Source organism: Pristiophorus japonicus, chromosome 1 (assembly GCF_044704955.1).
Source record: "Pristiophorus japonicus isolate sPriJap1 chromosome 1, sPriJap1.hap1, whole genome shotgun sequence".
Lineage (NCBI taxonomy): Eukaryota > Metazoa > Chordata > Chondrichthyes > Pristiophoridae > Pristiophorus > Pristiophorus japonicus.
The window spans coordinates 64,214,924-64,240,034 of record NC_091977.1 but is presented as its reverse complement, the minus strand read 5'-3'; the positions used below and the strand labels follow the sequence as shown (position 1 = coordinate 64,240,034).

General features: G+C 43.4%; 1 protein-coding gene across 1 annotated transcript in view; it reads left to right on the top strand.

Moving 5' to 3' along the window:
* kcmf1 (potassium channel modulatory factor 1) overlaps positions 1 to 25,111 on the top strand; it is a 138,545-nt gene that overhangs the window by 110,589 nt on the left and 2,845 nt on the right. The window contains exons 5-6 of the mRNA XM_070880336.1: positions 888 to 1,062; positions 10,184 to 10,466. Of these exons, the coding sequence (XP_070736437.1) occupies positions 888 to 1,062; positions 10,184 to 10,466 (458 nt within the window). The remainder of the gene's footprint in view (positions 1 to 887; positions 1,063 to 10,183; positions 10,467 to 25,111) is intronic.

Here is a 25,111-nt window from a genome sequence, read left to right as displayed (position 1 = left end):
TTTCTTAATGGCCTTGCTTAGTTAGTTGGAGGATATAGTATGTATTTTACCTGTTTGTTGTAATAGACCAAAATGGTGAGTGATTTCCCCTGCTGCCTCACCAGAGCCTTTCCTCCGCCACCTACAAGACACAAATTAGGAGTGTGATGGCATACTCTCCACTTGCCTGGAGGGGCGCAGTTTCATCCACTTATGGGGCTCAACACCATTCAGGACAAAGCAGTCGGTTTGGTTGGCCACCACTAGCCTAAACATTCGCCCCCTCCATCACTGGCCTACTGTGGCTACAGTGTATATTATCTACAGGATGCACTGCAGCAAGTCGCCAAGGCTTCTTCGACAGCACCTCCCAAGCCTGTGATCTCCACTTCCTACAAGGGCAGCACATGCATGGAAACACCACCACCCCCCATGTCACACTCCGTCCTGACTTGAGCATATATCGTTGTCCCTTCATTGCTGGGTCAAAATCCTGGAACTCCTACCTAACAGCATTGTGAGAGCACCTTGGTCACACTTATTTAAGCAGTTCAAGAAGAAGCCCCAACACTGCCTTCTCAAGAGCAACCATGGATGGGCAATAAATGCCAGCCTTGGCAGCAACACCCAACCCCAAGAATGAATATTAAGAAAACCTAGGCGTCTCACGCCACAGTGCCGCCAGTGGTTGGAGGAATAAGTAGCTAGCATTAACATTATCAAAGAATTGGAAGCAAGCATTACTGTTACCCTTTACCTCTGGCATTGCCACTGTTTTTATTTTTAAAAAGCTTCGCTATATCATAACACAAAATAGCTGTAATAAGCAAGAAGTCTCAAGAATTGTAATATAAATTGGAAGTTTTGCTTGCCACCTTTTGTATTTTTTTTCCTTAATGAATATTTACGATGAATCCAGCGGTGTTCGACACGTACGTAGGATGTTTCATCCTGGCCGAGGCCTTGGAGGACCACGTGCTCGTAGATCAAACATGCACTTTACTAGCAGTTCCACTGGTGGGCTTTCATCCTCACAAAGTTCATATTCTCCAAGCAATAGGGAAGCTATGGATCCAATAGCTGGTGAGTTTTAAAATTTCCAATTGTGGCATATTTATGGTAACAGCAATGTGTTGGGCTAAAAATGTAATTGGGCAATGCTGCCTTGATAGAACAAGGTTTTGTTGAGCTTCCTGAGTGCAATGTACCGATGTAGGTTTAGAATTTCTCAAAGTAAATAATTCAATTTAAATTAGCTCTTAATTTTAAAAAACTTAGGATTAATTTTATTTTAAATATGTAAAAATTGTATACGCATTTATCGTGGCAGTTATATGCTCAGTTGGGGTTTTTAAATGCCAGTATTTCATTACTTGTCATTGGAAACCATTTTCAATCAATTTTTGATTGTTCCCCAAATTATTGATTGTTTAATTTCCACCTGTGTTTTCTTTATAGAAAAAAAAACTAGAGCTAATTAGATCAAGTGATAAAACATGCATGCAGTAAAATATGTTACAATTTGTGTAACCTGCTGCCCCAAAGTTTAAATATAAATTCAATTTCGGGACGAGAGATGTTTGCGAGTTTATATCTAATTAAAAATATTGCACTTGTGCGCACACCCTATCTACACCACTTGACTCCGTTATGTTTTGTCACAGTTTTCGTGTCAAGTTTATCCAATTATGAAATCCTATATCCATATTTGTTTTTATACACATGTCACGCTGATTGCACAGTCACTGGTAACTGGAGCACGTTTCTGAGCTTTCTGTGCCAACTTGAGTTTGTAGCTGTTTCTATTAGAGGGGAGCATTGGCAGAGGTTTGGGGAGTGTATGAGATGAGATGGGAGGGAATAGAGAAATGGGAATATTAAAATGTTTCCATTTGCTACCTCTTTCCTGTCAACATGGATTTTGACAAGGTCCTACATGGCAGACTGGTCAGAAAAGAAATAGCCCATGGGATCCAAGGGAAAGTGGCAAGTTGTATCCAAAATTGGCCCAGTGGCAGGAAGCAAAGGGTAATGGTCGCCAGATGTTTTTGTGACTGGAAAGCTGTTTCCAGTGGGGTTCTGCAGGGCTCAGTACTCGGTCCCATGCTTTTCGTGGTATACGTCAATGATCTAGACCTCACTGTAGGGGGCATGGTTAAGAAGTTTGCAGATGATACAAAAAATGTGGATAAATGTGAGGTTATCCACTTTGGTGGCAAAAACATGAAGGCAGAATAGGAAAAGGGGAGGTGCAACGAGACTTGGGTGTCATGGTAGATCAGTCATTGAAAGTTGGCATACAGGTACAGCAGGCGGTGAAGAAGGCAAATGGCATGTTGGACTTCATAGCGAGAGGATTTGAGTATAGGAGCAGGGAGGTCTTACTGCAGTTGTACAGGGCCTTGGTGAAGTCTCACCTGGAATATTGTGTTCAGTTTTGGTCTCCTAATTTGAGGAAGAACGTTCTTGCTATTGAGGGAGTGCAGCGAAGGTTCACCAGACTGATTACCAGGATGGCAGGACTGACATATGAGGAGAGACTGGATTGACTGGGCCTGTATTCACTGGAGTTTAGAAGAATGAGAGGAGATCTCATAGAAACATATAGAATTCTGACGGGACTGGACAGGTTAGATGCAGGAAGAATGTTCCCAATGTTGGGGAAGTCCAGAACCAGGGATCACAGTCTAAGGATAAGGGGTAAGCCGTTTAGGACTGAGATGAGGAGAAACTTCTTCACTCAGAGAGTTGTTAACCTGTGGAATTCTCAACCGCAGAGTGTTGTTGATGCCAGTTCGCTAGATATATTCAAGAGGGAGTTAGATATGGCCCTGACAGCTAAAGGGAACAAGGGGTATGGAGAGAAAGCAGGAAAGGGGTACTGAAGTGAATGATCAGCCATGATCTCATTGAATGGTGGTGCAGGCTCGAAGGGCCGAATGGCCTACTCCTGCACCTATTTTCTATGTTTCTATGTCCGTGTGGTTGATAGTGAGAAACAAAGCTGTCGACTGCAGGAAAGAAAAAGACTTGCATTTATACAGCACTTTCACAACCACCGGACATCTCAAAGCGCTTTACAGTCAATGAAGTACTTTTGGAGTGTAGTCACTGTTGTAATGTGCGAAATACGGCATCCAATGTTGCACACAGCAAGCTCCCACAAATAGCAATGTGATAATGACCAGATAATCTGTTTTCGTTATGTTGATTGAGGAATAAATATTGGGCAGGACACCAGAGATAACTCCCCTGCTCCTCTTCGAAATAGTATCATGGGATCTTTCACGTCCACCTTAAAGAGCAGAAGGGGCTTCGGTTAAACGTCTCATCCGAAAGACGGCACCTCCAACAGTGCAGCACTCCCTTAGCACTGCACTGGAGTGTCAGCCTGGATTTATGTGTGCAAGTCCCTGGAGTGGGATGTGAACCCACAATCTTCTGACTCAGAGGCAAATGTGCTACCCACTGAGCCGCAGATATCAATGCACTGATCAGGTGGGCAGAAAAGAGGCAAATGGAATTCAATCAGAAGTGTGAGGTAATACATTTGGGGAGGGTTAACAAGGAAAGGGAATGCACAATAAATGGAAGGATACTGAGAAGTTTAGAGGAACAGGGACCTTAGCATGCATGTCCACAGATCATAGAAGGTAGCAAGGCAGGTAGGGTATAAAAGTAACATAGGACATTATGACTCAGAAAATATTCTCCATTACAAAGGAAGACTTGCATTTATATGGCGCCTTTCACAACCTCGGGACATCACAAAGCACTTTACAGCTAATGAAGTACTTTTTTAAAAAAGTGTAATGCAGGAAACGCGGCAGAAAATTTGCACACAGCAAGGTCCCACAAGAGATACTCTGTTTTAGATAATGGGTGAAAACCAAAGGTATGAAGGCAGAGTTGGCTAAAGTGGATTGGGAAAATAGATTAAAGTGAGGGATGGTTGATGAGCAGTGGCAGATATTTCTCAACTCTCAACAAAAATATATCCCAATGAGAAGAAAAGACTGTAAGAGAAGGGATAACTATCCATGGCTAACTAAGAAAATTAGAGATGGTATCAAATTGAAAACACGGGCATACAAAGTGGCCAAGACTAGTGGGAGGCCAGAGGATTGGGAAACTTTTAAAAGCCAGCGAAGAACGACGAATAAAAATAAGAGGGAAGATAGCTCATAAGAACATAAGAAATAGGAGCAGGAGTAAGCCATATGCCCCCTCGAGCCTGCTCCGCCATTTAATACAATCATGGCTGATCCAATCATGGACTACTTCAGGCCCACTCCCCATGACCCCTTGTCCCCTTATCGTTTGAGAAACTCTACTTCGGCCTTAAATTTATTCAATGTCCCAGCTTCCACAGCTCTGAGGCAGAGAATTCCACAGATTTACAGCCCTCAGAAGAAATTTCTCCTCGTCTCAGTTTTAAATGGGCGGCCCCTTATTCTAAGATTATGCCCTATCGTTCTAGTCTCCCCTATCTGTGGAAACATCTTCTCTGCATCCATCTTGTCAAGCCCCCTCATAATCTTATACATTTCGATAAGATCACCTCTCATTCTTCTGAATTCCAATGAGTAGAGGCCCACATATTCAACCTATCCTCATAAGTCAAGCCCCCCTCATCTCTGGAATCAACCTAGTGAACTTTCTCTGAACTGCCTCCAAAGCAAGTATGTGCTTTTGTAAATATGGAAACCAAAACTGCACACAGTTTTCCAGGTATGGCCTTACCAACACGCTGTATAACTGTAGCAAGACTTCCCACTTCTCTGCTTTTATACTCCACTCCCTTTGCAATAAAGGCCAAGATTCCATTGGCCTTCCTGATCACTTGCTGTACCTGCATACTATCCTTTTGTGTTTCATGCACAATACCCCCAGGTCCCGCTGTACTGCAGCACTTAGCAATCTTTCTCCATTTAAATAATAACTTGCTCTTTGATTTTGTTCTGCCAAAGTGCATGACCTCACACTTTCCAACATTATACTTCATTTGCCAAATTTTTGCCCACTCACTTAGCCTGACTATGTCCTTTTGCAGATTTTGTGTGTCCTCCTCACACGTTGCTTTTCCTCCCATCTTTGTATCGTCAGCAAACTTGGCTACGTTGCACTCAGTCCCTTCTTCCAAGTCGTTAATATAGATTGTAAATAGTTGGGGTCCAGCACTGATCCCTGCGGCACCCCACTAGTTACTGGTTGCCAACCAGCGAATGAACCATTTATCCCAACCCTCTATCCATGCTAATATATTACCCCCAACCCTGTGAAATTTTATCTTGTGCAGTAACCTTTTATGTGGCATCTTGTCAAATGCCTTCTGGAAGTCCAAATACACCTCATCCACTGGTTCCCCTTTATCCACCCTGTTTGTTACATCCTCAAAGAATTCCAGCAAATTTGTCAAACATGACTTCCCCTTCATAAATCCATGGTGACTGTGCCTGACTGAATTTTGCTTTTCCAAATGTCCTGCTACTGCTTCTTTAATAATGGACTCCAACATTTTCCCAATCACAGATGTTAGGCTAACTGGTCTATAATTTCCTGCTTTTTGTCTGCCTCCTTTTTTACATTTGCAGTTTTCCAATCTGCTGGGACCTCCCCAGAATCCAGGGAATTTTGGTAAATTACAACCAATGCATCCACAATCCCTGCTGTTACTTCTCAAGACCCTAGGATGCAAGTCATCAGGTCATGTGGATTTATCTGTCTTTAGTCCCATTATCTTACTGAGTACCACCTCCTTAGTGATTGCGATTATGTTAAGTTCCTCCCCCCCCCACCACCTATTGCCCCTTGACTATCCACTGTTGGAATATTGTTAGTGTCCTCTACTGTAAAGACTGATACAAAATATTTGTTCAGAGTTTCTGCCATCTCCATGTTCCCCATTAGTAATTCCCCGGTTTCGTCTTCTAAGGGACCAACATTTACTTTAAGCCACTCTTTTCCTTTTTTATATATCTATAGAAACTCTTGCTATCTGTTTTTATATTTTGTGCTTGTTTACTTTCATAGACTATCTTCCCATTCTTAATCATTTTTTTAAATCATTCTTTGCTGGCTTTTAAAAGCTTCTCAGTCTTTTGTCCTCCCTCTAGTTTTGGCCATTTTGTATGCCCTTGTTTTTAATTGGATACCATCCTTTATTTCTTTAGTTAACCGGAGTGGCTATCTTTTCTCTTACTTCCTTTCCTCCTCACTGGAATATATTTTTGTTGAGAGCTATGAAATATCTCCTTAAATGTACACCACTGTTCATCAACCGTCCTACACATTAATCTATTTTCCCAGTCCACTTTACCCAACCCTGCCCGCATACCTTCATAGTCTTCTCTATTTAAGCTTATTACGCTGGTTAGAAATCCAACTTTCTTGCCCTCCATCTGAATTTTAAATTCAGTCATGCTATGAGCACTCATTCCAAGGGAATCCTTTTCTACGAAATTGTTTATTAATCCTGTCTCATTCCACAGGACCAGCTCTGAGATAGTCTGCCCCCGATTGGTTCTGTTACATACTGCTCAAGGAACCCATCCCTTATGAACTCCTCCTCAAGGTTACCCTGACCAATTTGATTTGTCCAATCAATATGGAGGTTAAAATCACCCATGACTATTGCTGTTCCCTTTTTACAAGCCCTCACTAATTCCTGGTTTATGCTCCGACCAATAGAGTTGCTACTGTTAGGGGGCCTATAGACTATGCCCACCAGTGACTTTTTCCCCTTATTGTTCCTTATCTCCACCCAAACTGTTTCAACATCCTCATCATTTGAGCCAATATCGTTTCTTACTATTGCAGTGATTCCATCCTCTATCAATAGAACTACCCCACCACCTCTTCCTTTCTGTCTGTCCTTCAGGATTGTCAAGTACCCCTGAATATTTAATTCCCAGTCCTGGTCACCTTGCAACCACGTCTCTGTAATGGCTATCAGATCATACCCATTTGTCTCAATTTGTGACATCGACTCACCTGTTTTGTTACAAATGTTACATGCATTTAGACAAAGTGCCTTTAAGTTTGTTTTTTTACCCTTTTTTCCTGCTTTCCTCTCTCCTTCAAACTCACTTTCTTTATTTTTGCTTTCTAATTCCAGCTTTGCTCCCCTCTCTACTGAATCTATTCTCAGGTTCCCAAACCCCCTGCCAAGCTAGTTTAATTCCTCCCCAACAGCACTAGCAAACCCCCCTGCGAGGATATTGGCTCTGTTGAGGCTTGTACAGGTCCCACCGCCCCCAGAAGTAGTCCCAATGCCTCAGGAAACGAAAGCCCTCCCGCCTGCACCATGTTGCCGGCCACGTATTCATCTGCTCTATCCTCCTATTTCTGTACTCACTAGCTCATTGATCTTTACCTCAACTATATTTACTCACCTTTGTTCCATACCCCTTGATACTCTTGCCTAAAAAAAAATCTTGTTGTGGATTCCCTACCAGAAGCAATAGTTTCTCCATATCTCTGTCTTTTTAAATACTTCACTTAGATCTGCCCTCAACCTTCTGAATTCGAACTAAAAGTCAAGTTTATACAACTTGTTCCTTTAAGCCCTGGTATCACTAGAAAGATGAGCTAGTGAAACTGTACTTCACACTGGCTCTCATGGCTAGAAAATGTTGAGGGTGTCTGGGTCCAAAACACTGTTCTCCAATACTGGTCACAAAATCTGTCTTGTATGGTTGGCCTACAATCTGATGCAAACTCCAGCCATCAACGAGCATTCAGCATGACCTCCGCCATCACACTAATTAGTTCCCTTGATTATAAAGCAACTGTCGATCCAAATCAACTCAGTTACTGAGTTCCAACAGGTCACAACTCCACTCATGGAACCAAATCAATACCAACATTCTTCCCACAAGGACTCAAAGCTTTTCCAGCATATAATGACCTTCATTAAGACTTCCCAGCATATATGGTAGGCTTCTGTTCCTCCCCCACTGGTCGTGGCACCACTCCAAGCAGGGCTGTCTCAAAGGACGCATGATCGTGGCACGGGTCAATGATGCCAGCACAGTCCGAGGTGAAGGGATTAATAGCTTTGACCAACTTCCGTGAGGAAAGTATTGTTGTGCCAGTCGGCTTTAAAATGCAGATTTTGGAAGCTCCTGCTCATTGAAAAACTCCTGAGTTCCTGCAGAGGAGATGCCAACTGCTGCTGTTGGGAAAAGAGACATTGGCCCTGAATTTGCTGTCAGAATAACGGTGAGGCTAATGGGGCGCTCCATTATTTATGCGCAAGCGCAAACTTCAGAAAGTTTCTGTGAGGAGCAGATACGTGGTGCAACGTGGATATCCAAAAATTGCACCACTCACTGTCTGCCTCACCATTGAAATGCATTGAATGGCATGAAGTTGCTTTATTTGCGCGGTCAATGTGAACTAAACTCGCCACAGAAAGTTAAGTCTCGTCATTTCAAGTCTTAAGTTCTTTTTTAATGACATAAGTGTTAATTGCTGCCAATCAACCTCTTGCACTGAAAATTAACTGTTACAAATTTGGAGTCATAGTCCTCCAAGTTTTAATTTTTGGAAATTTTGAAATTGCACAATTTTTTAAAAAAATCATTGTTTTACTTTTCCTTTCTGTCTCTGCTCTCTTAATCCAATCTTTCTTTTCCCCCCTTTCTCTTTCTGTACCTGATTTGACATTGAATTCACCCACTCTTAATTTACAGTTCCTTCACAGCCCTTGCATTGTTAATTTCACAATCCTTCAATCTGATTGGTGAAGGCGATACGCAGTTGCTTGCCTGGTTCACTCAGATCCCAGATGCCCTGTTTATTTATTTATTTTTTTATTCGTAGCCAACCTTTCCAATTCTTTGTCAAATCACAAACGCCAGAGGTCACCTTGCACACATCAAGGATCACTCTGCGCCAATGCTCTTAGCCAAAAGGCCGAGAGCCACTGCACCGTTCCTGGAAGTACTGCAATACCAGGTTCGTGCCATGGAGGTAGATGGGTCAGCAACCCCATACACCTCCGTGGAGATGGATGGGTCAATCCACCCCACCCACCTCCTATTTCCAAAAAGCATAGGCGAACCACTTTGGGGTCATGGTTACTCCCCTGTCAGGTCAGTTACGCATGATCTTAGCCAGATGCCCTGTTTACCTCTTCACAACGTTATCAGCTTGCACTTTAATCAGCTTGCCACGCAAAAGTTTAACTACCTAACTGTGCAGGGGCAAGTCTAATTAATGGCACTTGACGTTGGATTCCCTGCTACAGCTAATTATGACCCATTATATAACTGCAAATTATCATCATTCAGCAGGAGTAATATGTTGGGTGCATTTGTTGTCGTGCATAGTCTACCCAGATCAACTTGACTACCATTCTCACTTTTTGCCACAGCAGTGATTCTGGTACAGCTTAATGTGAATAATGTTGCAAATTGCTGTTGTAATTGACCTTTAGCTATCCTAGATGCGGGGCAGATCATTGTACTATTTTGCTTGATTTCCCATTGCATGTGTAGAAAAGGCTGATGGAACTATTTTTTTTGTAGACCTCATCAAACTATAAACACCCATAAACTGCAAATTGCAAGCTATTCTACGTACTTCTGTAAATAGACCATCTAAGCAGGCATCATATTTACCCAGGCCTCCTTATCCAGGTGTCTATATCCTTGCATCTCCTTTTCCGACCAAGGCAGAATTCAGCTTGAGGAAGACTCCCATCTTCCTGTGCAGAAATATCTAGTTTCCATTCAACATGTTTCAGTTATAAAACTAACCCAGAAACTCTCTGCTTTGAGAATCGCATTAAGTTTACATGAATTTAATGTGATCAAGTAATGCAGCTGAAATAGAAAGTCTGCAGTGTTGCTGTTTTCTTTGGAGTTGTTCTGGAGAGTATGAGAGTTTTTGCATTCATAGCCTTTAATGATATGCAGGTGGCAGGCTTTTTATTGTGGAACCATGTTATCAAGTGACTTTTTAATCATTCATAATAAGAAAATGCAAATGCTGGAGGTCTGAAATAAAAACAATGCATGCTGGAAATACACAGCAAATTTGTTGGCCTCTGTTCTGAGAAAAGGTACACACCTGGAGCACTAACCTGCCCTCTCTACAGTTACCGAAGGACCTGAAATGTATTTCCAGCATTTCCTGTTTTTAATTTTGACAATTTACCATGCAGCTCGTAAATAATTATTCTTTCTATTTGTTGCAGAGCTGTTATCACAGTTATCAGGTGTGAGACGTTCTGCTGGAGGACAGCTCAACTCCTCTGGTCCTTCCGCCTCCCAATTACAACAGCTGCAAATGCAGCTGCAGCTAGAGAGACAACAGGCACAGGCAGCACGACAACAGCTGGAGTCTGCACGCAATGCAACAAGACGCACCAACACAGGCAGCCTCAGCACCACGGTCACACAGACTACAGTGACCAACAACACAATCAGCACAGAAAACAGTCACCAGACCTCCCAGAATTCCCAATTCTTGCTCACAAGGTAAGAGAGCCTGTTGGAGCAACTGTGATCTAAAGAAGCCTTGTGGAACAAAATTAACCGTAAAAAAAATTACAAGAAAATAAGGATAGATACTTTACATTTCCCACACTCCAAGTCATTCTGAAATCAGCTATATATAATGTCTGCACTTTTGAGTTTACCTTTTTGCACAAAATCACATATTTTGTATGTTCACAGAACCCATCCCTGCTTCTCTTTCCAACAGTAATTGTTTGACAGATATGCTTTTTCTGCTTATTTTTTAATGCTTAAAATGCAGTTTGTATATAGAAAAAAGGTTGAAGAAATCGACCAGAAGAGCAACTAATGGGAAGAGATGCAAACCCTGAACTAGCTGTGGTAACTTGATTTGCATTGCAAATTGCCATTCTCAGCATCTTACTGCAATATTGGGACGTGTAGTTGTTAGGGATGAGTGTTTTGAAATGATTCCGGTGTGCTATAGTGGATAACATCCAAATGTAGCTCTTTTTATCCACCTAAATCATACAGTTTAAGGTTCACCTCTGTCTTTTTGTTTCTGTGCTCCTTAACACTATTATGAATAGATGTTGCAGAAGGACTGCAAAAAATGCCCCAACCACAAAAGAGCTCTCTTTCTGTGGCATTTTTTCTATTTCACTGAATTAGAAGTTTTATACTATATGCCTTTTCGTGACTGAGACTCCCCAACTCATTTCATCTGGAATAGTAACTTTTAGTATTGATTTAGTCCTGCGGTGATTTTGTACGTCAGTCTTCAGTTTTTATTTCAGCAGAGCATCAATATAGATTTCATACAAGTATAAATAGGACTTTGGTGTAAATGCCTCCAAAACGAATAGATGCTAATTGTGGAGTTAATGCTGCAGTTTCGTACCATGCTGTTGGCCTTCTCTGGACAACAGCTGTCTATAAGAGACACTCCCGAAACGTGCATCAGACAACACGAGGCACTGCTCTGAGTTGATAACATACCTGCAAGAAATCTCGAACAGCTACAGCTATTTGATGTTTTTTTCCCCCAACTCTACATTCATGAGCTGATCACTAAAACATACTTGGATTCCTGTTCCCTCTGGAGAAAGGCAGCCGAATACACTAGGGATCAAGGGACAGGGCCCTGTGAACCAGATTCTAGCATTTTTTTGGTTGCGACATTCAGAATTCTGTTATCCTTTAGCCCCATCCCAACAAGAATTATTTTGTGACGATTCAGTGAAGGACCACTTAAAAAGCAAGGAGCAGCCTGAAACAGTCCGCCAGCCTTTGGCCAAACAGGTAATCAAAGAAGTTACAATCTAGGTACGTGTGTCCTTCTAAAAACAAAAATTACAAGTTACCAGGTTGACGACAGATTTATCAGCATTTCCTATTCTGTGTTGTAACCAATAATAAAACCTAGATGTCTCAGTTCAGGACACGAAGGCAAACATGCCTAGCAGTTCCCTTATTCCAAGTCTTCAGAAAATACTTCATGTAATTTGGACGAGCAATATTGTTTCTCTCCCCTTCCTTTTAACTGTCTAATGGTTTCAGTTAGGATTCTGATTCATTTATCTAACGAACCTAATTTCCCACTTCCCACTTCATCTTCAGTAGAAGGCACTGTCAAATTATTATTCCTAAAACTTGTTTCCTTTGCTGAATTTAGGATTGCATTGTTTAAGAAAATCTGGTGCAATCTTGTATATAATGGTTGCAGGCCTTGCATATCGAGTCTACAGTACAGAAACAAACTTGTCTATGCCCTTTTATGTCTATGCTTGTCTATACTTGTTTATGCTCCACACTAGCCTTCATCTAACCCTATCAGCATGCCCTTCTAGTCCTTTCTACCTCACGTGCTTATCCAGCTTCTTAAATGAATAAACTCAATTCGCTCAACTACTCCTTGTGGTAGCGCATTCCACATTTTAACACTCTGGTTAAGAAGTTTCTCCTGAATTCCCTATTGGATTTATTAGTGACTATCTATCTTGTATTTATGGCCTCTGATAGCGTGAATGTTTTCTCAGAAGAATCACTCAACACTCAGTCGGTTCCAACGCCAATGCGGCCTTTATTTATGCTAGAGGGGAGGAAGCCTCAGGACTGGATCCAGGCACTACTCTCCGACGAACAAAGAAACTCATCGATATTTATATGTTTTACAATAGTTCTTTACTACAGTTACATCAGCCCATTTCGGCTGGATACTATCCAATCATACTGATTATAGATTCAATTAGACCAATAGATAGAGTTAGTCTCTAAACGTAAAGTGGCTCATGTGTTTCCAAGAGATGTGTTGCTAAGGGGTGTGTTGCTAGGAATTACCCATGTATCTTGTAACATGGTCCAGGCCCCCTTTATCTTACTGTCCTTGGGTGCTGTCTTTGGGTAGCCTCCTTATTAGAGTTACATATTCGGTTCTTGTCAGCTCGGGCTGATTCATGCCCTCGTTATGTGATGTAGGCCCCCCTTATCTCTATTTCTCGGGGCTCTGCTGTGTGGAGTTATAATGGTTTGTATTAGTTATCTTGTATCCAAGGCATTCCTGGCAGTGGGCCTCACAGGGTTATTGCTCGGTCAGCCTCAGTCAATAGTTCACAGCTTGACTACCTGATTTCCCATCATGCCTGGGCAGCCATTTTCTGTGTGGCCACTTTAAACTTATATGAGTTTAGATATATTCAGCAGGTGCCTAATGCCTACAACAGCCTCTAGTTTTGGTCTCCCCCCACAAGTGGGAATATGTTCTCCATGTCTATTTTATCGAACCCTTTCATTATCTTAAAGACCTGTATCAGGTCACCTCTCGGCCTTCTCTTATTCTATAAAAAGAGTTGGTCTTTCCTGATGATTATAACCTCTCCATTCTGGTATCCTTTTGAACCTTTTTTGCAACTTCTCCAATGCCTCTGTATCCTTTTTATACTATGGAGACCTGAACTGTGCACAGTATTTCAAGTGTGGTCTAACCAAGGTTCTGTATAAGTTTAACATGACTGCCCTGCTTTTCAATTCCCTTTATAAATGAATCCCAGTGTTTGGTTTACTACTTTCATGGCCTTTTTAACCTGTGTCACTACTTTTAGTAATTGCTCCTCTAACTCATTTGGACTCTTATTATCCAAGCAGTATGTGGCCTCCTTAATCTTCCTACCAAAATGCACTAATCATCATAGGTAGTCCCTCGGAATCGAGGAAGACTTGCTTCCATTCTAAAAATGAGTTCTTAGGTGACTGAATAATCCAATATGAGAAACACAGTCCCTGTCACAGGTGGGACAGACAGTCGTTGAGGGAAAGGGTTGGTGGGACTGGTTTGCCGCATGCTTGATTTCTGCTTGCTCTCGGCGATGAGACTCGAGGTGCTCAGCGCCCTCCCGGATGCACTTCCTCCTCCTGGTCTTTGGCCAGGGACTCCCAGGTGTCGGTGTGGATGTTGCACTTTTTTCAGGGAGGCTTTGAGGGTGTCCTTGAAACATTTCCTCTGCCCACCTTTGGCTCGTTTGCCGTGAAGGAGTTCCAAGTAGAGCGCTTGCTTTGGGAGTCTTGTGTCAGGCATGCGAACAATGTGGCCTGCCCAGCGGAGCTGATCGAGTGTGGTCAGTGCTTCAATGCTGGGGATGTTGGCCTGGTCGAGGGCGCTAATGTTGGTGTGCTTGTTCTCCCAGAGGATTTGCAGGATCTTGCGGAGACATCGTTGGTAGTATTTCTCCAGCGACTTGAGGTGTCTACTGTACATGGTCCATGTCTCTGAGTCATGCAGGAGGGCGGGTATTACTGCAGCCCTATAGACCATTAGCTTGGTGGCAGATTTGAGGGCCTGGTCTTTGAACACTCGTTTCCTCAGGCAGCCGAAGCAAAATGCACTACCTCACACTTAGCTATATTGGAATTCATCTGCCAATTAAACACCCATTCTGCAAGTGTATTAATGTTGTCTTGTATTTTGTCACAGACTTCCTCAGTACTTGCTGTACTCCCCAATTGAATGTACTTTGCAAATTTAGAAATTGGACTTCTGATTCCAGAGTCCAAATCGTTAATGTGAATTATGAACATTAGCGGTTCCAGCACCAATGCTTTTAGAACACGACTTCACACCTTTTTGCCCTTCTGAGTAGCCGACCTTAACCCCTACTCTGTTTTTTGTAGCCAGGCCAATGTCCATTCTGCAACCTGTCCCCTTATTCCATATTCTCTAACCCTCGCCATGAGTTTACTGTGTGATACCTTATCGAAGGCCTTTTGAAAATCCAAATATATTACATCTATTGCATTACCCTTGTCTACTCTTTCTGTTACTTCTCCAAGAATTCGTTAAAGTTGGCCAAGTGTGACCTTCACTTTTAAAATCCGTGCTGACTACTCAGTCATATTTTCAAACAATAACAACAACTATTTATATGGCGCCTTTATCGTAGTAAAACATCCCAAGGCTCTTCACAGCGGTGTTATAAGACAAAACAGATAGATTTGACACCAAGCCACATAAGAAAAAATTACGGCAGATGACCAAAAGCTTGGTTAAAGAGGTAGGTTTTAAAGAACATCGAGAGGCAGAGAAGTTTAGGGAAGGAGTTCCAGAGCTTAGATCCCAAGCAGCTGAAGGCACGGCCACCGATGGTTGAGCAGTTATAATCAGGGATGCTCAAGAGGGCAGAATTTGAGGAGCACAGATATCTCGTGGGGTTGTGAAGCTGAAAGAGATTATAGAGATAGGGAGAGACGAGGCCATGGAGGGATTTGTAAACAAGGATGAGAATTTTGACATCGAGGTGTTGCTTAACCAGGAGCCAATGTAGGTCAGCGAGATCCACGGCCAGATCAGCCATGATCTTGTTGAGTGGCGGAGCAGGCTCGAGAGGCTAGACGGCCTACTCCTGTTCCTAATTCTTATGAGCACCGGGGTGATGGGTGATCAGCATTTACGAGTTAGGACATGGGCTGCCAAGTTTTGGATGACCAAGTTTACACAGTGTAGGATGTGGGAGGCCAGCCAAGCAGTGCATTGGAGTAATCAAGTCTAGAGGTAACAAAAAGGCATGGATGAGGGTTTCAGCAGCAGAAGAGCTGAGGCGGGGCAGAAGCGGGCAATGTTAGAGGTGGAAATAGGCTGTTTTAGTTATGCTGCAAATATGTGGCTGGAAGCTCATTTTAGGATCAAACATGACGCCTAGGTTGCGAACAGTCTGGTTTAGCCTCAGATAGATGCTAGGGAGAGGGATGGAGTCAGTGGCTAGGGAACGCAGTTTGTGGTGGGGACCAAAGACAATGGCTTCAGTCTTCCCAATATATAATTGGAGAAAATTTCTGCTCATCCAGTACTGGATGTCGGATATGCAGTCTGACAATTTAGGGAAGGGTCGAGAGAAGTGATGGAGAGGTGAAGCTGGGTGTCGTCAGTGTACATGTGGAAACTGACTCCATGTTTTTGGATGATATCGCCAAGGGGGCAGCATATAGATGAGAAATAGGAGGAGGACACCAGAGGTAACGATGCGGGAGTGGGGAGGGAAGCCATTGCAGGAGATTTTCTGGCTACGATTAATTAGATAGATAAGAATGGAACCAGGCGAGTGCAGTCCCACCCAGCTGGACGATGGTGGAGAGGCGTTGGAGGAGGATGGAGTGGTCAACTGTGTCAAATGCTGCAGACAGCCTAGGAGGACGAGGAGGGATAGTTTATCTTTGTCACAGTCACAGAGGATGCCATTTGTGACTTTTATGAGAGCCGTTTCGCTACTGTGGCAGGGGTGGAAACCAGATTGAAGGGATTCAAACATGGAGTTCCGGGAAAGATGGTCACAAATTTGGGAGGTGACAACACATTCAAGGACTTGAGAGGAAAGAGAGGTTGGAGATGGGGCAAGCACAGTGAGGTCAAGGGTTGTTTATTTGAGGAGAGGGGTGATGACAGCAGATTTGAAGGAGGGGGACAGTACCTGAGGAGATAGAAACCGTTAACAATGTCGGAGTTAATTTTCAGTGTCTAGATGCTTTTCTATTACATCTTTGAGTAAAGATTCATTATCTTTCCTACCACTGACGTTAAGCTAACTGGTCTATAGAGCACTGCACTTGTTCTATCTCCCTCTTTAAATATAAGAATAACATAGGCTGTTCACCAGTCCTCTGGCACTATTCCCTTTTCTAATGAATTGTTATATGTAATAAGTGTCTCTGCTATCCCCTAACTTTTTTTAATATGCGCAGATGCAGTCGATCCACATTAGGGGTTTTATCTTCTCTAAGTTTGATTAGTTTATCAACCATCTCCCTCCTTTCTATCAAATATATTTATCTTTTTTGATCTCCTCTTCCAATATCATGCCCACTTTGTTAGTCCCTCTGGCAAATTCTGAGGCAGAGTAACTGTTCAATATTTCTGCCAATTCTCTGTCATTACCTGTGAGATTAGCTTTTACATCCCTTAGTGGTCCTATCCCTATCCTGATTTTTCTTCTGTTATTTATGTGTCTGTAGAATACTTTACTATTTATTTTTATATTCCTTGATAATTTAACTTTATAGTTCCGCCTTGCTTTCTGAATAGATTTTTAACTTCTTTCCTAATCTTTGTATTCTCTTTTGTCATCCTCCCTTATTGTCTATGTACTTGGTGTATGCAGCCTTCTTTAGTTTCACTTTTACCCTGATCTCCATGGTTATTCATTATTGGTTTGTTCTTGTTTTTTTAAGAGGAATATATTTCTTCTGAACTCTAATGATCACCATTTTAAATATTTCCCACTGCTGTTCTGTCTGTCAATTTTTCCAGTTTATTCATAGATTCATAGAAGTTTACAGCACAGAAGGAGGCCATTTCGGCCCATTGTGTCCATGCTGGCCAACAATCCAGTGTAATCCCACTTTCCAGCTCAAAGTCCGTAATCCTGCAAGTTACAACTTTTCAGATCCAAATCCAAGTACTTTTTAGATGTAGTGAGGGTTTCTGCCTCTACCACCCTTTCAGGCAGTGAGTTCCAGACTGCCATAACCCTCTGCGTGAAGAAATTTCCCCTCAAATCCCCTCTAAACCTTCCACCAATTACTTTAAATTTATGCCCCTCTGCTAAGGGAAATAGGCCCTTTCTATCCACTCTAAGCCCTTCATAATTTTAAACACCTTAGTGAGGTCTCCCTTCAGCCTCATCTGTTCCAGTGAAAACAAATCCAGCCTATCTAATCCGTCCTCATAGTTTAGATTCTCCACTCCCGGCAACATCCTCGTAAATCTCCTCTCTACCCTCTCCAGTGTAATCACATCCTTCCTGTAATGCGGTGACCAGAACTGCACGCAGTACTCCAGCCTAACCAGTGTTTTATACAGTTCAAGCATAACCCCTCCCCCTGCTCTTGTATTCTCTGTCTCGGCTAATAAAGGCAAGCATTCCGTATGCCGCCTTAACCACCTTATCTACCTGGCCTACTTTCAGGGATCTGTGGACATGCACTCCAAGGTCCCTTTGTTCCTCTACACTTCTCAGTATCCTACCATTTAATGTGTATTCCCTTTCCTTAGCCCTCCCAAAATGCATTACCTCAGACTTCTCTGAATTAAATTTCATTTGCCACTGTTCTGCCCACATGGCAGTTGATTGATATCTTCCTGTAGTCCGCAGTTTTCTTCTTCATTATCAACCAGACAGCCAATTTTAGTATCATCTGCAAACTTCTTAATCATTATCCCCCCCCCCCCCCCATATTCAAGTCTAGATCATTGATGTATATCACGATCATTATTGTCTAGAGGTTCCCTTACGCTTACTTCTCTTATTTGCTCTGAATCATTTCCCATTAGTAGATCCAGCAGTGACTCCTCGCTTGTTGGGCCTCTTGTGTACTGGGTAAGAAAGGAATCTTGAACACACTGTTAAAAACGCCATGAGGTGGGGAGGGGAGAGAGGGAAATTGCATAGCTCCCCATTTGGGGACAGTAACAGCTGCAAGCCAGGTTTTCACGCAACCTAAATTCGAGTTACTGCCCTGAAGAGCAAGTGAAGCGCAAAATATCGCCACTTGCTCTGTGGGATGCAAGCAGGGCGGAAGGGATCAATGAGGGGCGCAGTGCTACACAGTGGGACCTGTAGTGCTACCGTGTAGACAGGGCCCCTTCCATCATTACCGGGGAGGGCCATGCTGCCAACTCTGCGGGGGAGAAACGGGTTCCTACCTGGACACCGGGAAGATCTCAGCACAGAACCCTTGATTGAACATAAATTTCGCCCAGCGAGCGACCTACACACGCGGGCATCGCCCGGTGCATCGTCGGCACTCTACCGAATTTTCACTCCGGAATTACTGCGCAGCTAAACTCCTGTGGAATATCGCGGGAGTCATTAGCGGTGCCTCGCTTGGGCGAAAAGTTGTTTGCGCCCCGTACGGGAGGCACAAATGCCCTGAATTTCTACCCCCATTCCTTTTTCCCCTTCCCTATTTCCTGCCAATTTATTTGAGGATAGTCCAAGGAGCTATAGATCAGTTAGCAAAAGACAAGGCTGAAACGTTTGCAACAATCATCGGCCAGAAATGAAAAGTGATCCATATCGGCCTCCTCCTGAGGTCCCTACCATCACAGAAGCCAGTTTTAAGCTAATTTGATTCACTGCGTGTGATATCAAGAAATTGCTGACGCACTGGATACAGAAAAGTCTTATGGGCTCCGACAGTAACCCAGCTGTCGTGCTGAAGACTTGTGCTTCAGAACTAGCCGCGCCTCTAGCCAAGCAGTTCCGGTACAGCTACAACACTGGCAAAAAACACAAAGGCAGAATATTATCTGAATGGTGGAAGATTAGGAAAAGGGGAGGTGCAGCGAGACCTGGGTGTCATGGTTCATCAGTCATTAAAAGTTGGCATGCAGGTACAGCAGGTGGTGAAGAAGACAAATGGTATGCTGGCCTTCATAGCAAGGGGATTTGAGTATAGGAGCAGGGAAGTTTTGCTGCAGTTGTACAGGGCCTTGATGAGGCCCCACCTGGAATATTGTGTTCAGTTTTGGTCTCCTAATCTGAGGAAGGACGTTTTTGGCTATTGAGGGAGTGCAGCGAAGGTTCACCAGACTGATTCCCGGGATGGCTGGAATGACATACGAGAAGAGACTGGATCAACTGGGCCTTTATTCACTGGAGTTTAGAAGGATGAGAGGGGATCTCATAGAAACATATAAGATTCTGGCGGGACTAGACAGGCTAGATGCGGGAAGAATGTTCCCAATGTTGGGGAAGTCCAGAACCAGGGGACACAGTCTTAGGATAAGGCCGTTTAGGACTGAGATGAGGAGAAACTTCTTCACTCAGAGTTGTTAACCTGTGGAATTCCCTGCCGCAGGGAGTTGTTGATGCCAGTTCATTGGATATATTCAAGAGGGAGTTAGATATGGCCCTTATGGTTAAGGGGATCCAGGGATATGGAGAGAAAGCAGAAAGGGGTACTGAAGGAATGATCAGCCATGATCTTATCGAATGGCGGTGCAGGCTCGAAGGGCGGAATGGCCTACTCCTGCACCTATTTTCTATGTTTCTATCTACTAGACGATGTGGAAAACTGCCCTGATATGTCCTGTCCGCAAAAAACAAGATAAATTCAATCCGGCCAATTAGCACCCCATCAGTCTACTCTCAATCATCAGCAAAGTGATGGAAGGTGTTGTCGATCGTGCTATCAAGTGATACTTACCAATAACCTGTTCACCGATGCTCAGTTTGGGTTCCGCCAGGACCATTCGGCTCCAGACTTTATTACAGTCTTGGTCCAAACTTGGACAAAAGAGCTGAATTCTAGAAGTGAGAGTGACTTCCCTTGACTTCAAGGCAGCATTTAACGGAGTGTGGCATCAAGGAACGCTAGGAAATTTTAAGTCAATGGGAATCAGAGAAAAGACTCTCCACTGGCTAGAGTCATACTTAGCACAAAGGAAGATGGTTGTGGTGATTGGAGGGCAATCATCACAGCCTCAGAACATAACTGCAGGAGTTCCTTGAGGCAGTGTGCATACCCCAACCATCTTCAGCAGCTTCATCAATAACCTTCCCTCCATCATAAGGTCAGAAGTGGGGATGTTTTCTGATGATTGCAGTGTTCAGTTCCATTCGCAACTCCTCAGATAATGAAGCAGTTTATGCGCACATGCACCAAGACCTGGACGACTTTCAGGCTTGGGCTGATAAGTGGCAAGTAACATTCGCTCCACATAACTGCCAGGCAATGACTTATCTCCAACAAGGGAACGTCTATCCACCACCCCTTGACATTCAACAGCATTACCATCGGCGAATCCCCCAATATCAACATCCTGGTGGTTACCATTGATCAGAAACTTAACCGGACCAGCCACATAAACATTGTGGCTACAAGAGCGGGTCAGAGGCTGGGTCATTCTGCTGTGAATGTCTCGTCTCCTGACTCCCCAAAGCCTTTCCACCATCTACAAGGAACAAGTCAGGAGTGTGATGGAATACTCTCCTCCACTTGCCTGGATGAATGCAGCTGTAACAACACTCAAGAAGCTCAACACCATCCAGGACAAAGCAGCCCGTTTGATTGGCATCTCATCCACCACCTTCAACATTCACTCCCTCCACCACTGGCACACCGTGGCTGCAGCATGTACCATCTACAAGATGCACTGTAGCAACTCGCCACGGCTTCTTCGACAGCACCCGCCAAACCCACGCCCTCTACCATCTAGAAGGACAATGTCAGCAGGACCATGGGAACACCATCACCTCCCAATTTCCCCTCCAAATCACACACCATCCTGACTTGGAAATATATCAGCGTTCCTTCATAGCCACTAGGTCAAACTCCTGGAACTGCCTCGCTACCAACAGTATGGAAGTACACGGAGTGCAGAAGTTCAAGAAGGCTACTCACCACCACCTTCTCGAGGGCAATTAGGGATGGGCAATAAATGCTGGCCTTGCCAACGACGCCACATCCCAGGAACTAATAAAAAAAAATTAAATCACCCATGAATAATTTTATACACCTCAATAAGGTCTCCCCTCAGCCTCCACTGTTCCAAAGGAAACAAACACAGCCTATCCAATCTTTCCACATAGCCAAAATTCACTCGTCCAGGCAACATCCTCATAAATATCCTCTGTACCCTCTCTAGTGCAATCACATCTTTCCTCTAATGTGGTGACCAGAACTGCACGCAGTACTCTAGCTGAGGCCTAATCTTTGAGGCCTAATTATTCTTTGTCTCAATCCATATGGATTTTGTTTCTATCTTAGTTGTCACTTTTTTCTATTGCAATTATGTTGTCTCTAATTAGTACAGCTCCCCCACCCACCAACGTCTTCCTTCCCTATCCTTTCTAAACACGCTATATCCTGCAATATTTAACTGCCAGTCCTGTTCTTTATGTAGCCATGTTTCTGTTATCCTTACTATATCTGGCTCCTCGCTATGAATTATTGCCTCCAGTTCCCCCGTTTTGTTTAGGATGCTGTACAGGCAGCTTAATTTGTTTTTATTAATTGTTCCCCTCACTTTATTTTTAAATGTCATTTTATACTTCTGTTTTATAACTTTATTTGTTCCCTGACCATTTGTTACCCTTGTTCCTTACCTTGGTCTGATCTTTACTCTTGTCTCCTATTTCTTTTATCTTTAGACTTACAATATTTTCACCAGATCCCTCCCCCTGTCTTACTAGTTTAAAGTCCTGTCCATAGCCCTATTTATCCTTTCTGCTTGAACACTGGTCCCATTCAGGTGAAACCCATCCCACCTTCCTGTCCTAGTACTGGTGCCAGTGTCCCATGAGATGGAACCCTTCTTTCCCACACCAGTCTTCAGCCTGATCTGTCTATTCTTATGTCAGTTAGCATAAGGCTCAGATAGTAATCCCGAAATTACCATCCATGAGGTCCTGTTTTTTACTTAGTTCCTAACTTCTAATATTCCCTTAGCAGGACCTTCAACCCATTTTCCCAGCATGGACCATGACAACTGGATCTTTCCCCTAGCTTGCCAAGATCCTCTCCAGTTGCCCCAAGATATCCTTTACCTTTGCACCAGGTACGCAACAGACCCTCCTGGATTCTCGGTCGCAACTGCAGAGGACGCTATCTACCCCCGATTATCAAATCCCCTATGCCTACAACCTTTCTACTCTGCGGCACAGTGTCTATAGGACGACCTCCTCTATCTCCCCTCGGTTTCCCTTGCCCTGCTAACTGACAGTTACACACTCGCCTTCCTGTACCTGTCTTTCTTCGGTGGTGAAATCTGTCCAAATCCCCTCCTTCCCTTATGTGTCAGAGTGTCTCTAATTTGCATTCCACTTCAAGGACTCTGAGCTGGGGTGTCTCAATATAGAGTCATTTCCTGCAGATGTGGCAATCTGGGACAGTCTCACTGTTTACAAACTCCCACATATCACCGTCCCAACACACAGCCCGCACTTCCATTTCTAGTTATTTATTTATTTGTTGGTCGTAATTTAGTTCTAGAACTAATAGAATCTAGATTTTATTTAGTGGATGGATTTTCGCTTGATTTGAAATTAATTAGTTATTAAATATTCTGAATATTTATAACTATAATTATAGTAAATTAAATACTTAACTTAATTTCTTCGGGATCTGTTGCTCCTCACTCAGTGCTGAATATGATGACATTTTGTGATTTGGTTTTTTTTGCTCTTTTTAACTGCTGAGTCAGATTGCTGCTGGTCTCCTTTTAAACCTCTCCAGTTTCCCAGTGCTGGGTTGAAGAGATGCACTGATAGATACTCTCCAACTAATCATGTATTTTGCATGGTCCATGACAACTGGGATTTGAAGTGGATTAGTGGGAGTCACATTTTAGAAATGGCTCATGACTATTGGGATACACACTAACTTTACATAGAAACATAGAAAATAGGTGCAGGAGTAGGCCATTCGGCCCTTTGAGCCTGCACCACCATTCAATAAGATCATGGCTGATCATTCACCTCAGTACCCCTTTCCTGCTTTCTCTCCAAACCCCTTGATCCCTTTAGCCGTAAGGGCCATATCTAACTCCCTCTTGAATCTATCCAACGAACTGGCATCAACAACTCTCTGTGGTAGGGAATTCCACAGGTTAACAACTCTCTGAATGAAGAAGTTTCTCCTCATCTCGGTCCCAAATGGCTTACCCCTTATCCTTAGACTGTCTCCTGGTTCTGGACTTCCCCAACATCGGGAACATTCTTCCTGCATCTAACCTGTCCAGTCCCGCCAGAATTTTATATGTTTTTATGAGATCCCCTCTCAGCCTTCTAAACTCCAGTGAATACAGGCCCAGTTGATCCAGTCTCTCCTCATATGACTGTCCTGCCATCCCAGGAATCAGTCTGGTGAACCTTCGCTGCACTCCCTCAATAGCAAGAACGTCCTTCCTCAGATTAGGAGACCAAAACTGAACAGTATATTCTAGGTGAGGCCTCACCAAGGCCCTGTATAACTGCAGTAAGACCTCCCTGCTCATATACTCAAATCCTCTAGCTATGAAGGCCAACATGCCATTTGCCTTCTTCACCACCTGCTGTACCTGCATGCCAACTTTCAATGACTGATGTACCATGACACCCAGGTCTCGTTGCACCTCCCCTTTTCCTAACCTGCCGTCATTTAGATAATCTGCCTTCATGTTTTTGCCATCAAAGTGGATAACCTCACATTTATCCACATTTTACTGCATCTGCCATGCATTTGCCCACTCACCTAACCTGTCCAAGTTACCCTGCAGCCTCTTAGCTTCCTCCTCACAGCTCACACTGCCACCCAGCTTAGTGTACCATCTGCAAACTTGGAGATATTACACTCAATTCCTTCATCTAAATCATTAATGTATATTGTAAATAGCTGGGGTCCCATCACTGAGCCCTGCAGCACCCCACTCGTCACTGCCTGCCATTCTGAAAAGGACCCGTTTATCCTGACTCTCTGCTTCCTGTCTGCCAACCAGTTCTCTATCCACGTCAATACATTACCCCCAGTACCATATGCTTTAATTTTGCACACTAATCTCTTGTGTGGGACCTTGTCAAAAGCCTTTTGAAAGTCCCAAATGCACCACATCCACTGGTTCTCCCCTGTCCACTCTACCAGTTACATCCTCAAAAAAATTCGAGATTTGTCAAGCATGATTTCTCTTTCGTAAATCCATGCTGACTTGGACCGATCCGGTCATGCTTTCCAAATGCGCTGCTATTTCATCTTTAATAATTGATTCCAATATTTTCCCCACTACTGATGTCAGGCTAACCGGTCTATAATTCCCCTTTTTCTCTCTCCCTCCTTTCTTAAAAAGTGGTGTTACATTAGCTTACCCTCCAGTCCATAGGAACTGATCCAGAGTCGATACACTGCTGAAAAATGATCACCAATGCATCCACTATTTCTAGGGCCACTTCCTTAAGTACTCTGGGATGCAGCCTATCAGGCCCTGGGGATTTATTGGCCTTCAATCCCATCAATTTTCCCTAACACAGTTTCCTGACTAATAAGGATTTCCTTCAGTTCCTCCTTCTAACTAGACCCTCGGTCCCCTAGTTTTTCCGGAAAGTTATTTGTGTCTTCCCTCGTGAAGACAGAACCAAAGTATTTATTCAGTTGGTCTGCCATTTCTTTGTTCCCCATTATAAATTCACCTGAATTTGACTGCAAGG